Here is a 16,052-nt window from a genome sequence, read left to right on the forward strand (position 1 = left end):
TGTAGATGTTAAACGAAAGCTATAGTGTGATAGAATTCAACAGTGTGGCATTGTAGAAACTTAGCTTTCCAGAAAGAATAGACTGATGTCATCGCCAACCAATCTTTTAGGATGAGCACTTGAGAAAGCTGCTCCATCTCCCATTTAGGAAGCAACAAATATTTCCAAAGACTGTTAATTACAGATCTTTTTACCAAGAATAAAACTTTACAAGTATAAAGTTAAATTCTGTATATTAGGTAAAATAGAATTTTTGGTCACTAAATAATAGCTTCAAAAAACCTTAGCAGTACTAAGAACTGAAGTAATAATTATGTACTTAAAAATGGTTGTATTTTCAGAAAAGTATTTTAAGATGTCAAGTTTTGTTACATTATAAGTACAAAAGAAAGTCAAATTAACTCTTCAATCTAATTCCTAGATCTCACAGAAAATAATTGTTTTATTTTTAATAAGAAAAATTTTAAATGACATATTTTTTTAATATTAGGCTACCAGATGATTATGGCACATATGTTCCTAGCAATAATATCTGAAATTCTTGTAGAAGTAATGTTTTCTTTTATATATGAATGTCATAAAAACAATGTTTTCAAAAAATACTCACTTGATATTCAAAGCCAGCAGCCACATCTATATATGAACTTGTTTGATGTGATAGTGGGAAAGTGACAAAATCTTCTGTATTTGAGGAATACATTTTCCTTAGACTAGAGATGGGCCATGGGAGGAGGTGAAGAGGTGGGAACTAATGGTTGAATAAAATGACTTCTAAGGAATGTTCACTTCTTCCTTTATTTATTTCAATTACTGTCTAAATTTTTTTTCCTTATTTAAAATCTACCTTTGTTTTGTTTTCTTTGGCTCTGAGAGGTTGCACAGGTGTGTAGATGATTTTTTTTCTAGGTTATTCCATGACACATATTTTTTAAACATAGTATTGGGAATGGTTTTGCTCCATTTGGAGTCGTATTTGAAATGCATGAATGGTTAACAAGCCTGGTGCATGTTGTACTTCAGAACGCCCGTTGCCCTCTATCATTTGTATTAGTTGGGGTTACAATGTTTGATATTTCCTTGGTCCCCAAAGCCTACCATCTGCGTCGTGAAGAAACAGATTGGTTTGACAAACCCAGGGAGTCTCGTTTGGAAAATGGACATGGTCTGGATCGAAAACTGCCAGAAAGATTGGTCCACTCTAGACCGCTCAGTCAACATCAAGAGCAAGTAAGTACTCTATTGAGCACTCTCTTTGAGATTTATACCGCCCCCAAAAAAATTCACCCTAGAATAGTCATAATTATACTAGAATGCAGGAAATTTCCATCATTAAAGTTCACAATTTTGAAGTAGTACGTAATTTACTTTTTCAGCCACAACTGACCTCGCAGCGTAGCTGTGATTCTTCTATCAGGCAATTTAAGTGATTCATCCCTCCAACAGATACCGTTTGTACATCATACCCAACACTCTGTACAAGGAGAATACCTAAAGCTCCTAAAGAATTTACAGAGTAGGGGGTGAAATAGATTTGGGTACTTTCAATATTTTCCAATAGCAGTATGTTCAGATGTTAGGAATAGCAAATAAGATGACCAAACCAAGTTAGCTGGGGACAGGGAAGGCTTCCTTGGGGAATGAAGGAAACATATTTTAGAGTGTGTTGAATGGAAGTGTTTTGTATTCATTTTTGTATTTTATTATCAGAACTCACATAAAGTAGGTGTTATTAATTAATATCTATTTATAGATAAAGAAACTGAAATGTAGAGATAAATTTCACAATTAGCGAAATATGATTCCAAAAGGAAGTTATTCACTTTAGAACAAAGGATGTAATATTTGGGTTAGATTTTGAAAGATACATAGGAGATCAACAGCTGAATACATTGAGAAAGGTTTCTCTGGTAAGCCAAGTGGCTTTCAGTGATTGCCTAACAGATCAGATATTTGCAGGCTGTTCCTCAAAATCATTAAAACAATCACAAAAGAGGTACTTATTTTACATACATTAACTCCCAAATCATCCTGCCTGATTCATTTATGCAGCAGACAACTATGTTTTAAACAACAAAAAAGAACCATATGAAATTACTATAATTTATCTCAGTGTTTGTCACATTAAGGTATAAAAGAAAAGACTTTTGCATGAACAATAAGTACTGTCCGAAAGATATTTATATGCTTAGATGTGGTTTCCTCCTAAGCAATTTCTGTTTTCATAGACAGATTTCTAGCTGTTAAATAGAATTTTCTTTTATCAGAATTTTCATGTGTTTTGTTTTCCTATATGCTATTACATTTTCTAGAAATTTTGGGATACTTCTCTCTGTGTTGCAAATATTCTTTTTAATTTTTGATATCTTTAATAAGTTTTGGTTTAGGGGTATGTTACCTCTATGCACATATTAATAAACTTCCATTTCTTTGTACTTCATTTTAAAGTATCAGACTATTATCGATTTATATTTTTCTTAGCTTATCTTGAATTGTATTTATAGTTGTATTTCAATCTCATCAAATAGATCTGGATGGGGAGTAATAAAAATTAATAAAATCATTCTCAATATGTTTTCAAAATGTAAATTTACATGTTTTCATCTATAGTTACTAAATTAATAAATTTGTAAGCAAAAATTAATTTCATTAAATGTATTTTAAGAATCTCTTCATAATTATTATGCCTTAGCTATCATCATTTGTTTCTTTGAAGTTTAGCATTTCCCACAAACCTAGATCAAGTCACTGAAAGCATAAATCCTAATAAGATGAAATACATAAACTGGAAAGGTAAAAAATATAGTGGCTTTCATATAGTTATTTTCTGACACTACTGTTTTCATATATACTCAGAATAGTCTTGTCCAACTTAATTATTCAACTAATATTTTTGGAGAATACATTTTAAGAAATCTGTGTCCACATCAAAAATATTTTCTAAAATTCCTTTCTAATGTCTGTAGATAAAACATTAATATCCCTAATGACACTTTTACTCCTCATTTTGTTACTAGCATCTATATATTTATGAGTTTGATCCACTGAGCATGTAGTACATTATATATATATATAATATATATATATATATATAAAAGCCTAAACAACTGTTACAACCGGTCAACCAGCCAGTGGCTATAACATGCACTGACCATGATGGAGCAGATACTTAACACAGGAGCTGCCCCCTGGTGGTCAGTGCACTCCAGCCAACCTCCTGTGGTTCCTCCCGATCAGCGGGATCGGCCCCAATTGGGACTGGGTGAGACATCTCCAATCAGGTGGGAGGGACCCCACCTGTGCACGAATTTGTGCACTGGGCCTCTAGTGTTTAAATAGTATAATTGGAGACCAATATAACCCCAAAATTTAAGAATCACTTAATGAGTTTTTTGTGTTTTTTAATAAAGTAGAAAATGTAAGGATCCCTGTTTGGACTATAGCTAGGTAAGCATAATAGATTAATGTGTAATTTTTTTGCTAAGTTATATTTTATATTTTTATAATTTTTATATGTTCATTTTGATATCTAACATGCAAAAAGAAAACTATAAATGTATTTATCAAAATTGCAAATATATAGAATTATAAACTAGTTATAAAATGAACAACCATATAACCACCACACAGGTCAAGAAAGCGAACATTGCCTGCCTTTGGAAATCCCAATGTGCCCCTTCCAGATTGTAATATTCAACACCCCCCCCCCAAAAAAAAAACACAAAAAACAAACACACACAACTATGTTGACTTATGTAACAATAATTTCTTTGTTTTTCTTTGTAGTTTTTTTTCTAAATAGAAGCTACCTAAAAGACAATATCTTATTATTACAGTTATATAAAGTTCAGAATTTATGCCTTTTTGCATTGATATTTATTGTCAAATACCATTTTACCCCTTCACTGACTATAACTATATTTTGGCCTAGAGAAAATAGCAGAATGTCATTCTCATTTTATTCACTTCTTTGCATCTCTAATTATAAAAAGGTAATATTGAGCTCTATGTACCGATAAATCCAGATGCTTTTTTTAAAAAATATATATTTTATTGATTTTTTACAGAGAGGAAGGGAGAGATAGAGAGTTAGAAACATCGATGAGAGAGAAACATCGATCAGCTGCCTCCTGCACATCTCCTACTGGGGATGTGCCTGCAACCCAGGTACATGCCCTTGACCGGAATCGAACCTGGGACCTTCCAGTCCGCAGGCCGACGCTCTATCCACTGAGCCAAACCGGTTTCAGCAATCCAGATGCTTTTATTTGAAAACATGCATAACAAAAATTTATGCTCATAAAATGCTCTGGAGGCAAGAATAATAAAATCAAGTTGACTAATACAAATACTAATTTATCTTTTTAAAATATTCTATGTGCAACATACATTGGAGACATACACATTTTTATTCGACTCAAAATCATTAACTACAGGAGTAAACCAAATCTGCAGATTCATATCATTTTCTTTTAAATATACATATACGTATAGATGTATACGTATAAATATAAACATACACATACATATTCATTTGGAAATGCAACTGCTATGTGAATTGAGCAGATTACTTGACCTCCTTTTTAAAAAACTTTTCCTCAGTTACTTCATCTATAAATAGGACTAATACCCTTCACAGGATAGTTATAAAGGTCAGCACTTCTTTTTATTTGTTTGTCTGTTTGCTTATTTTTTATGGGAAATGGGTCAACACTTCTTGACCAGGACAAAATGCCTGCACTCTGCACTAATGCCCACACCTACAGTTCTCATGTAAATTGCTATATGGACATATATTAAGCTCCTCTGAGCAAGTCATCTTTCTCTTTATTCTGGGTTTTTGAATGCCTTTCTTCCTCCACCTGAATGCTCTTCCACCTCTCTTTGCTTGGCTAACTGGACACATCACTGAGGTCCCCATGAACATGACCCATCTTACAAGAAGCCTTCCTTGGTACTACCACTCACACCTCCCACTAATACAGGGCAAGTGTTCTTCCAATAGTACTGCAAACGTCATGTCACAGCTGTGAGCTCCTAGACAGCAGGGATCCCCTGTTCCATCCACCTCCACACATATACAGGGTTTAGCACAGTGCTTGGGACACCAAAAGAGCACTCTCTGTAGTCTGAACCAAGCATGCCTCGCTTTGAGGTGAAGGAAAGTATGAATGTCTGCATTAACAAAAGATATGTTAACACAAGTGTTATTTCATAAGTACGAAGGCTCATTTCATGAAAATGATTCCTTTTGAAATATGTGTAAGTAGGATAGAGGAAGAATCCTTTTTTCTGCGAGGCAATAGGTCCTAGTTCTCTCAATGCAGAGTCATCAAAAGACAGTGCTATCAGACACTGGCCTCTTGGGGAGACAAAGGTGCCACTACTTGACATCAGTCCTGCCCCTCTGGCCTTGCTCCTGCTCTTTCTTATTTGGCAGAAGAAACACCCTCCCTGAAACTCCAACTGCTGGAGAACTCACTCAACATTCACCTGCAGTAGTTAGGAAAAAGCAAAGATCTAGCTGGGCCATGCATGGGCGACAGATAGCTCTGCTTTCTGCAGACAGTCACAATGATTATATTTGTGGCAGGTTAATGTTTCTGATTTATTACGTGAATTCATGAAGGTGGTTGTAGACAATCTCTGAAACGACAGGAGATTCTATGAGATGTTCTGAAAGCAACATTTATGATAATGATGTTTAACATCCCTTCTACCAACATCATCTTAGGTACAAATTGAAAGGCCATTCTGGCTAGCTGGTAAAGCTCTGATGAAAAATTTGGGAAACCTTACTACTCTTCTAGTAAGGGCAATAGATGCACTAAGAGATTATATCCACTTGTTACTCTGGAGAAATGCAAAGAACAGCAATATGCAAAACTGTGTTTTCTTAGTTTCTTTTTAGCCAAATGGGAAAATTGCTTTTTAAAATATAATACATAAATTTAGAAGATATTTGAAATAAAGTAATATCTACCAATTTGAATAAATTATCTACAACACTAAAAAAGTTGTTATATTTAATAGCTGTAGAATTTCCAATGCACATGGTTTAAATTTAGTAAAAAAAGATCTTTAAATGCAGATTAGGGGATGGAAGGAGGAGAGGAGAAGAGAAAGACAGGAAATAGAAGGAGAAAATGATGTGATGGAAAGTAAGTGGGGCAGAGGAGAGAAAGTAAGAGAAAGGGAGAGAGTTAAAGAGAAAACAGGAAGCAAGAGGATGAAAGAAGGAAAATGTACAATTGTTATGAATATACATGAGGTTTTTAGTGGCTTGCAAAGTTAGTATTAGTATAAATTATCAAGATTGACTGATTGTATTGACCATATATTTTTATAATCTTGCAAACAGTATTTTAGTTTGTAGGATTCATGTAATATTCCTGGACTTAACAGGGTTCTGCTGTTGTTTGGGAAGTTTCTATATTCATCACTGATTTGATTAAGCTTATTCTTTCCTGAGGAGAATTAAAACTAAAGGCTTTATTTAAGCTTGTATTTTTTCAATTTGTATTTTACTTTTAATACCTAGAATTCTAACAGTTTTACAGCTGGATTGACAGATTAAAACCGCATGAGTATTCCAATGAATCTTTCTACGCCAAATGTACATCTCTTTGGTTCAGAATTCTGTTTAACATTTCTGTTTAGTATTCCCACACACTTCTTTTTCTGAAGTATTACAGATGTCCCCTTTTTTCCCTCCTTTGCCCCCTTCCACCTGGCCCCTGCCTCACCCCAGGCCTTCATCTCACTATCTCACTGTTGTCTGTGTTCATAGGCAATGCATAGATGCATATATGTTCTTTGGTTAATTTCTTTTCCCCTCTTTCCCTTCCCTCTGAGATCTGTCAATCTGTTCCATGCATCCATGTCTCTGGACCTATTTTGTTTGTCAGTTTCTGAGGCCATAATGAACACTGAAACCAATAATATTATTTTATAGTGTAAGATGCTTCAATGGTGATCATTCCAGAAACTTGCATTATGTTTTTATTGACTGACTCAATATGCTTTTTAAAAACATTAAGTGTCTTCACGTTGATTTTTCACCTTATCACGTGTATGTCTTAGATTATACAGATGAATGGGAAGACGGTGCAGTACATCTTTCCTCATGCAAGGATAAAAATAACAAGGGACTCTAAGGATCACACAGTTTCAGGTAAAGAAAAGCAAACCATCTAGTCCTCTTCATTTTAATGTCAAATTGATAAATGTATTTGGTTTTCAGTTTTGGATAACTGAGTAAATTTTAGAAAACACTTTTTTGTCAAAAACTTGTTTTGGAAAATTTCAAAAAATAATCATGCTATCCATATGAACATAAAAAACAATAATGGCATGCTCATTAATATGACAAATTACTAAATGGTACATATTTAGATCATTATTTTCATTAGCTGCATTTTTAAAAATGTACATGACATTGTAATACTCCATAATTCTTGCTCTATTGTGTAATATGGTCACTGATTTTGGGACTATAAAACATTCTTACACAGGAAGTAAAAAGCTATCTTGGAGTCTTCTAAGGAATAAATTTCCCTATACCTTGAACATTATCAGTTATGCCAAGTTTTTGTTTAACTGTGTTCTTCTGTAAACCAAAGCTCATGATGTAATTTTTGTAAATGATTTATTTTGAGATAATTTTGGACTCTGAGAAAATAGTATACTTAGTTCTTTTTCCCACCCTTTACCCAGCTTTCCTAAGATTCACATCTAACCACAATAAAACGATCGAAAGCAAGAGTTAACATTGGTATGATACTATTAAAACACCTACAGGTCTTACCTAAATTTTGAGTTTCTCCACTCAATCACTAAGTTTTCCTTTTTCTGTTCCAGGATTGAGTTCAAATCTCACATGGCATTTAGTTACCACACCACTTTCATCTCCTCCAATCTGATAGTTTCTCAGTCTTCCATTGGCTTACTGACTTTGATGCTTTTGAAAGAAAATAGAATTTTTATATTACAAATTTTAAATTTTTAAATCTGAGTCAAAATATAAATTTTGTCAAATTTAATAATTTTTAAAATATAAGTACTAACTACTATATTCTCACTCGAATATATTTTTTCTGTTTCATTAACACTGTACATCAAGAGAAAATATTTGTAAAGATATATGTTCTTATATGTGTATATATTATGGATATATGTATAGGTGACATATCAACATGGTTGATGTGCTGGAGGGTTGTTGTTTTTTGTAGGACTGAGATAACAAAGAACAAAAAGAGGTATTTTTTCAATGTACTTGCTATTGTTCCTGGCAGATTTTAGACCAGGAAGCATGTGTGTATAGAACAGGTTTTGCTTTGAGCAATTTTTCTGTCTTTATTTTCATAGAGAATGAATCGATTAGGAGGCTAATGTTCTTTCCCTTTTAAGATTGGGTAATTTGTCTTCCACCAGAGACAGATAATTCAACCTTTATAGTTTTATTGTGTGCAGATTGTATTTTAACTACTAATGAAAATTCCAGGGGTGAATCTTAACTGTTTTTGTAGAAATAATTACTTGCTACAAACTACTTCAGTTCCCTCCAGCTCACAAGGCAAAACAGCATAATACTTTCCAGCAATGCCAAACCTTATTTTTTAAAACAGAAATATTCAAACCATTTTTTACTAAATCATTAGGACTCTATTACAATGTATCTATTTTTAGCTCTGTTATTATTTGTATACTATATGAATCACTTCATCAACTGGTTATATTTTGCCACTCATTATTTTAATTTGTTTGCTTCTGCTACAATTAGGAAAATTGTTTTAAAATATAAGAATAACAGAAATAAGAGCTATTGATTTCTCATAAGTATTGTAGTCTGAAAACTAAATTCAATTTTATCAGTACATAGATTTTGCAGAATGAGAAATGAAGATTATTGTTTTGAATATTAGGTTTATTAATAGTATACTATGTCATCTCTCTGAATGTCCCATTTTCTTCTGATATTTCCCTAAAATAATTCAAATATTTTCCATTATATTACCCTGTATTGGTTACCTTGTATTGATTATCACAGGGTAAATATATTTTTCAGGTGTCCATAGGTCGAGTGATCTCAACCAAGCACAAGGCAGCAAAATGGAGAATAGGTAATGAATTTTAGAATCAGAAAGACCCGAGTTGAGGTTCAGCTCTATCACTTATGTAAATTTTGTAATAACTTTGCTCTATAAGAACAGTAAGACCAGTTCTATGAATCTCACATAACTGCAACTGAACCTAGCGCAAAATCTTGTACTTACTACACTCCCAACAAATGTTATTTCCCCTTCTCTTAGAAATTATCAGGGAAAAATAAGAATAAAATGTAAAACTTAAAAAATGAGTCTCTTTTACTTAGTACTCTATCTTATGGCTCTAGAAACACAGCTGTTTGAAACAAGCCAAACATATTCTCTGGCTTTAAAAAAGATATTGCTTAAATGGTTCCATAATGGACTGGCTACATCTGCAAGGCTAGAAAGCATGATTAGCAAGTGTAATACTGAAGAACATAAAAAGTAGCAATGTCTTCTATGGAAATAGTGGCTCATGTTCTATTTCTCATTAGTTCACCATCTTAGTGGGCTTTCAGGAACAAGAGACAAATGTAACGGATCTCATTGGATCTGAGTCAATAGCAATACCAAATGTGGGTAGCTCTTTATATTATTATTTTTCCATCTTTAATAAGGTATAATGTACATATCATAAATGTACACATTGTAACTACACAAATCAATGACTTTTAGTGAATTTATGAAGTTGTGCTACCTTCACCACAATCTAAAACAAGGTTTAGAATGTTTCAGTCATTACAAAGTTCCCTGAAGCCTGCTAGCAGTATCAACGTCCAACACTCCTCTCCCAAACACAGGTGAGATTTGCTTTCCATTTCTGTAAGTGATTTAGAGAGATATGTCAGTAATCAGAATTGAGATAGAATGGTAGCAATAGTTTTATATATATTTTCCAATATTAGGAAAAAATAAATAAACCTTCATGTTCCACCTCAATAAAAATACTGAAAACACAATTTAGCCACCCCTCTCTGTTAAATCTTCTTTAACATTTTTCAAAGAATAAGAGATCACGTAAAGGAAATTTACAATAAATAACTATCTTCCTTCAATGAAAAACAGGTAGATATTTGATATCAAATACAGAGTCAACCTTAAACTAGATATGAGGCAGATACAGGAAAATCCTATGCAAGAGTTCTGCTTCCAAGAATTTGCAAGATATTTGAAATGGAACTGATACACAAAAATGAATATTAGAAACTGTATATTGAAAATTAAAATATGTGCAACAAAATATGAGTAAGTGCATGCATGTACATGTATAGTTTTTGTACTGTATCTCTTCATTTGCTCAAAGAATTTTATCTGTGGTGTAGATAAAACATCTTTTTCCATTTTTTCATGAAGATTTTCATTTCTGTTTTCTCTTAGAGGTCTCAAAAGCTCTCAGCTGCCAGTAGCTAAATGCATGTATTATTTTCACCCCTCTTTGTGTATATATATAAAATGTGTGTGTGTATTTGTGTTGCTAGATGGATGGATGAATGGATGGATGGATAGATAGATAGATAGATAAATGACCAGAAACTTTGTAGAATATAACAGTGGTGAAAAGTATAAAGGTTAAAATAAAAGCCATCATAATTTTATAATTTATATTTTCTTCTTTTCCTTCCTGTTTTCTTTATACCATGCATACACACACTGAAAGTTGAGAGTATATTGTAAAGGAGTTTATATACATATTTTTAATATAGTACAAGTTGCCTGGTAAAGTCATTTTCCTGTCACATCAAATATTCTTTGCATACTTATGTTTGATGGCAGTTTTTATTATATAGATATTTACTTCAGCCATTCCTCAATTGTTGGACATTATTTTGTCTTCTTCTTTTGACTATTATATACAATGCCACAATGAAAAAAAAAAAAGATATATATATATATATATATATATATATATATATATATATATTAGAGGCCCGGTGCACAAAAATTTGTCCCTCAGCTTGGCCTGTGCGCTCTTGCAGTCTGGGACCCCTCAGGGGGTGACCACCTGCTGGCTTAGGCCTGCTCACCAGGGGGGATTGGGCCTAAGCTGGCAATCAAACATTTCTCTGGCAGCCCGGGAGCGCTGAGGGATGTCCACTTGCCAGCGGGGAGCAGGCCTAAGCTGCAGTCAGACGTTCTTAGCGCTGCTGAGGAGGCGGGAGAGCCTCCCACCACCACCGCTGTACTGGCAGCCATCAGCCTGGCTTGTGGCTGAGCAGAGCTCCCCCTGTGGGAGCGCACTGACCACCAGGGGGCAGCTCCTGCCTGCATTGAGCGTCTGCCCCCTGGTGGTCAGTGTGTGTCATAGTGACCAGTCATTCCCAGTCGCTCTGCTGTTAGGGTCAGTTTGCATATTACCCTTTTATTATATAGGATAGAGGCCTGGTGCACGGGAGGAGGCCGGCTGGTTTGCCCTGAAGGGTGTTCCATATCAGGGTGGGGGTCCCACTGGGGTGCCTGGCCAACCTGGATGAGGGGCTGATGGCTGTTTGCAGGCTGGCCACAGCCCCTTCAGGGAGGGGGCTCCTGCTGGGGTGCCTGGCCAGCCTGGGTGAGGGGCTGATGGCTGTTTGCAGGCTGGTCAAGCTCCCCCCACCCCCGTGGGGACCCTTACCCCATGGAGGTTTGGCCAGCCTGGGTGAGGGGCTGATGGCTGTTTTCAGGCTGGCCACACCCCCTTTAGAGTGGGGGGTCCCCACTGGGGTGCCTGGCCAGTCTGGGTGGGGGCTGAGGGCCATTTTCAGGCTGGCCAAGCCCTCCCAGCGACCGAAGCTCCCAGCCTCTCCTTTTTTTCTTTTTTCTTTTTATTCTGGGATTCATTTACCTTCTATAATTGAAACTTTGTAGCCTTGAGAGGAGCTCAGAGCCGGCCAGGGCAGGTGGGTGGGAAGCTTGGCTTCCTCCATCGCCAGGGCCAACCCAGCCTCCTACTTGCTCCAGCTTCGTGGCCACGGCCAGCTGAAAGCAGGTATCTGGGGTTTATTTATCTTCTATAATTGAAACTTCGTTGCTTTGAGTGGAGCTCAGAGCCAGGCCGCGGCAGGCGGGAAGCTTGGCTTCCTCCATCATTGGGGCAACCAAGCCTCCTGCTTGCTCCAGCTCCATGGCGGCAGGTGCCATCTTTGTTTGGTTAATTTGCATATAGTTGCTCTGATTGGCTGGTGGGCTTGGCTTAAGTCATAGCAAAGGTATGGTCAATTTGCAGGTTTGTCTTTTATTAGTGTGTGTGTGTATACACACACACACACACACACACACACACATACACACACACACTAGAGGCCTGGTGCATGAAATTCGACCATGGGTAGGGTCCCTAGGCCTGGCCAGCAATCAGGGCCGATAGTGGCCTTCCAGCTGCCAGCAAGGGCCTCCCTTCATTCCATGCTGCCCCCTCGTGGTCAGCGCATGTCATAGCAAGCAATCAAACTCCTGGTATCCCGGTTGAACTCCCAAGGGGACACTTCACATATTAGCCTTTTATATATATAGATAATGGAATACTATTCAGCCATAATAAAAGATGAAACACTGCCATTTATGACAACATAAATGGTTTTTGAAAATATTGTACTAAGCGAAATAAGTCAAACAGAAGAAGTAAACAACCATAGGATTTCAGTAATATGTGGGATATATAACTGAAAGCAACAAATGAACTAACAAGAAAAGCAAACAAACAAAAACTCATAGACACAGATAACAGTATGGTGGTTACCAGAGGGAAGGGGGTTGGGGAGTAGTAAAGGTGATCAAATATACAATAATGGAAGATTTGGCTTTGAGTGATGGGCACATAATGCAATATACAGATGATGTATTATAGAATTGTATACTTGAAACCTATGTAATTTTATTAACCAAAGTCACTCTAATAAATTTAATTAAGAAAAGATTATCTCTTTATCTGTAACCTTTGGCATTTTAATTATGATGTGTCTTAATGTAGAGCTTTGGGATTTATGTTTATTTCTTTCTCCAGGTTAGAGGAGTTTCAGTCATTATTTCTTCAAATAGATTTGCAATTCCTTACCGTCTTTTTTCTCCTTCTGTTGCTCCTATGATGCCAATTTTGTTGTAGTTTAAATTGTCCCAGAGGTCTCTTAAACTATCCTAATTTAATTTTGTTTTCTTTTTGCTGTTCTGATTGGTGTTTTCTACTGCCTTGTCTTCCAAATCACTGATTTGATCTTCTGTTTCATCTAATTTACTATTGATTACTTCTAATGTGATATTGATTTTAATAATTGTATTCTTTATTTATGACTGGCTTCTTTTTATGTTTTTTACCACCATTTTTATGTTTTATGTTACATTGTTAAACTTTTTACTGAATTATTCTACTCTTTCCCTAAATTCATTGAGCATCATTAGAACCAGTGTTTTGGACTCTGCTTCTGGTGGTTTGCTGGTCTTCATTTTGCTTAGTTTTTTTTCTGGAGTGTTGTTCTTTTCTTCATGTTAGACAAGTTTCTTTGTCTCCTCATTTTGGCTGACTCCCTGTGTATGTTTCTATGTTTGTGTTTGTTTCTAGGTAGATCTGCTATGTCTCCCAGTCTCAGTAGAGTTGCCTTATGTAGTAGGTGTCCTGTGGAGGCCAGTGGTGCAATGTCCCTAGTCACCAGAGCCAAGTAAATAATAATGCATATGTTATGATCATGTTTGCACTTTGTCAATTATAATCATCTGTACATTTGGATTATGTCATCTCAATTTATGATAGTCTTTACTATCTTTTTGTAAGCAAAATGCTCCTTAGTTTTGTAAGTAAATTGTATGCTCTGGAGTTTCTTACACTGGGAACATATTCATATAAATTTTTAACAAAATAGCTGGTTAATAGGGACAAAGTCTTAGTGTGTTACTGAAGATAGCTGAACTTAAAAAGTATTTGTTAATATCAGATTAATTATTACAGCTCCTACTAAGATCTCAGAAAGTTCTATTTTATATAAACTACTGTAGAAATCAGAAAAATGTTCTTTTGTCATTGGTGTTCAGTTCCAGTACCCATGTTCTAGTTAACTTCTGGGCAGCAAAGCCCACTTCGCACCTTATAATTTGTGATAATTGTTGTCCCTTCTTAAATTATTAATAATAGTTTTTTTGCTTCTTCAATACAGGTAATGGATTAGGAATTAAGATTGTGGGTGGTAAAGAAATCCCTGGACACAGCGGAGAAATTGGAGCCTATATTGCCAAGATTCTTCCTGGGGGAAGTGCAGAACAGACAGGGAGACTTATGGAAGGTAAGAATAAGGATGTCAAATAAAACATATGAACTCATTAAAAATGAAGCAATTTAATATGTAAATTTTCTATTTTTTTACTGTCTAGGAAAGCTTTTTCTTACAGTTAATTGTAAAAGTCTTATGTAGTAATATAGAAGATATGTCCATAACTATATTCATTTTATGTTCAATTGCATTGTCCTTTTGGCAAGTGGTTTGCTATGGGAATATGTTGCTTAAGAAACAGTAATTAGTCAAGATTTTTTTACTGACTGGCACTATAGTATAAATAAAAGGTTCTGTGGTTGTAGAGATTAATGTTTCATAAATTACAAGAAAAATAATATTGAAATCAGGGCCATAAAAACATAAGATGATTCAGTACACGTTAAAGTCATGTCAGCAAATTGTGGATGACCCAAGTGCAAAATCCATCTTTTGCCTGTTTCTGTAAACATTGTTTTATTGGAGCTCAGCCAAAATCATTAATTTACTTATTGATCACGGGTGTTTTCCCACTACAATAGCAGATCTGTATTCACAACAGAGATAGTAGGTCTACAAAGCCTAAATCATATATTCTTTGATCCTTTATGTAAAAAATTTGCCAACTCCTGTGCTAGGTACTATCTACTTTAGGTAACATTCACCTTGTTATGTCATAATCATTATCATTTTAAAATAATGAACTTTACAGATGTACCTAATGACCCATAAAATTTATATTTGATCAGTTTCTTTCACTAAAATATTACAGCTTGATTTTCAAAATGCATAATGATAATTTCCACTTGTTAATTAGATAATGCAGTCATTTGCATTTTCCAAACCATAGCACAGATAATAGTTTGGAAGTTTTCAGTGATATTGTTTATAATGAACATTTTTTATCATAATGTAGCCTCAACCTATTCTTTTATTTTTGCTCTAAATTAAATACTTATTTGAGAAAGTGTTTTTTTGTCATTTTAGAGTTTAATAAAATGTTGCCTGTTATTGTTTAAATTTTTAATTATGTTAAAATTAGTTACTGTAATGTCTTTAGTGGAATGTATTGGAACCCACCAAAATGTTTCTGGATATTTTGGTAGACTATTAGAATAAACACAAACTTGAGGTGTTCTGCTGGAAAGAGTCTGCACATCTCTTCCCAACTTCACATTCAGTGTCATGACATTGATAGCTTGAATTGGCCCTAGTGAGAGTATCTATAGCACGGGAATAGGCAGATGCTATACATCAGATCATTTTGTTTGTTTGCTTTTTTGTTGGGTGGTTGGTTAGTTGGTTGTTAGAATGCCAGTATAGCAGGATATCACCAAATATGTAGCTATTCTAATAGTATTCATAAAACGAAGAAAGTTAGAAGTGTTAGCCAGATAGTTAAATGGACTAGACTAGTGGTTGGCAAACCGTGGCTCGCGAGCCACATGTGGCTCTTTGGCCCCTGGAGTGTGGCTTTTCCACAAAATACCACGTGTGGGCGCGCACGTACAGTGCGATTGAAACTTCGTGGCCCATGTGCAAAAGTCGGTATTTTGTGGAAGAGCCACACTCAAGGGGCCAAAGAGCCGCATGTGGCTTGCGAGCCGCAGTTTGTTGACCACTGGGTATGAATAAAGATAAAATAATTATGAGCAAATCACTTGGTCTGTATGAATTGTCTCTGACTGTCATCCTGTCATACCCAATGCCACTCTTTTGGTGTTGCTAGTTAAGATACAGGAACTGAGACTCA

At 35.3% G+C, this 16,052-nt stretch overlaps 1 protein-coding gene across 1 annotated transcript in view; it reads left to right on the plus strand.

Moving 5' to 3' along the window:
- Positions 1-16,052, plus strand: part of PCLO (piccolo presynaptic cytomatrix protein) — a 273,992-nt gene that overhangs the window by 167,310 nt on the left and 90,630 nt on the right. Inside the window, exons 8-10 of the mRNA XM_036328338.1 lie at positions 1,091-1,227; positions 7,081-7,171; positions 14,207-14,332. Of these exons, the coding sequence (XP_036184231.1) occupies positions 1,091-1,227; positions 7,081-7,171; positions 14,207-14,332 (354 nt within the window). The remainder of the gene's footprint in view (positions 1-1,090; positions 1,228-7,080; positions 7,172-14,206; positions 14,333-16,052) is intronic.

The sequence above is a fragment of the Myotis myotis genome, unplaced genomic scaffold, assembly GCF_014108235.1.
Source record: "Myotis myotis isolate mMyoMyo1 unplaced genomic scaffold, mMyoMyo1.p scaffold_m19_p_11, whole genome shotgun sequence".
Taxonomy (NCBI): Eukaryota; Metazoa; Chordata; class Mammalia; order Chiroptera; family Vespertilionidae; genus Myotis; species Myotis myotis.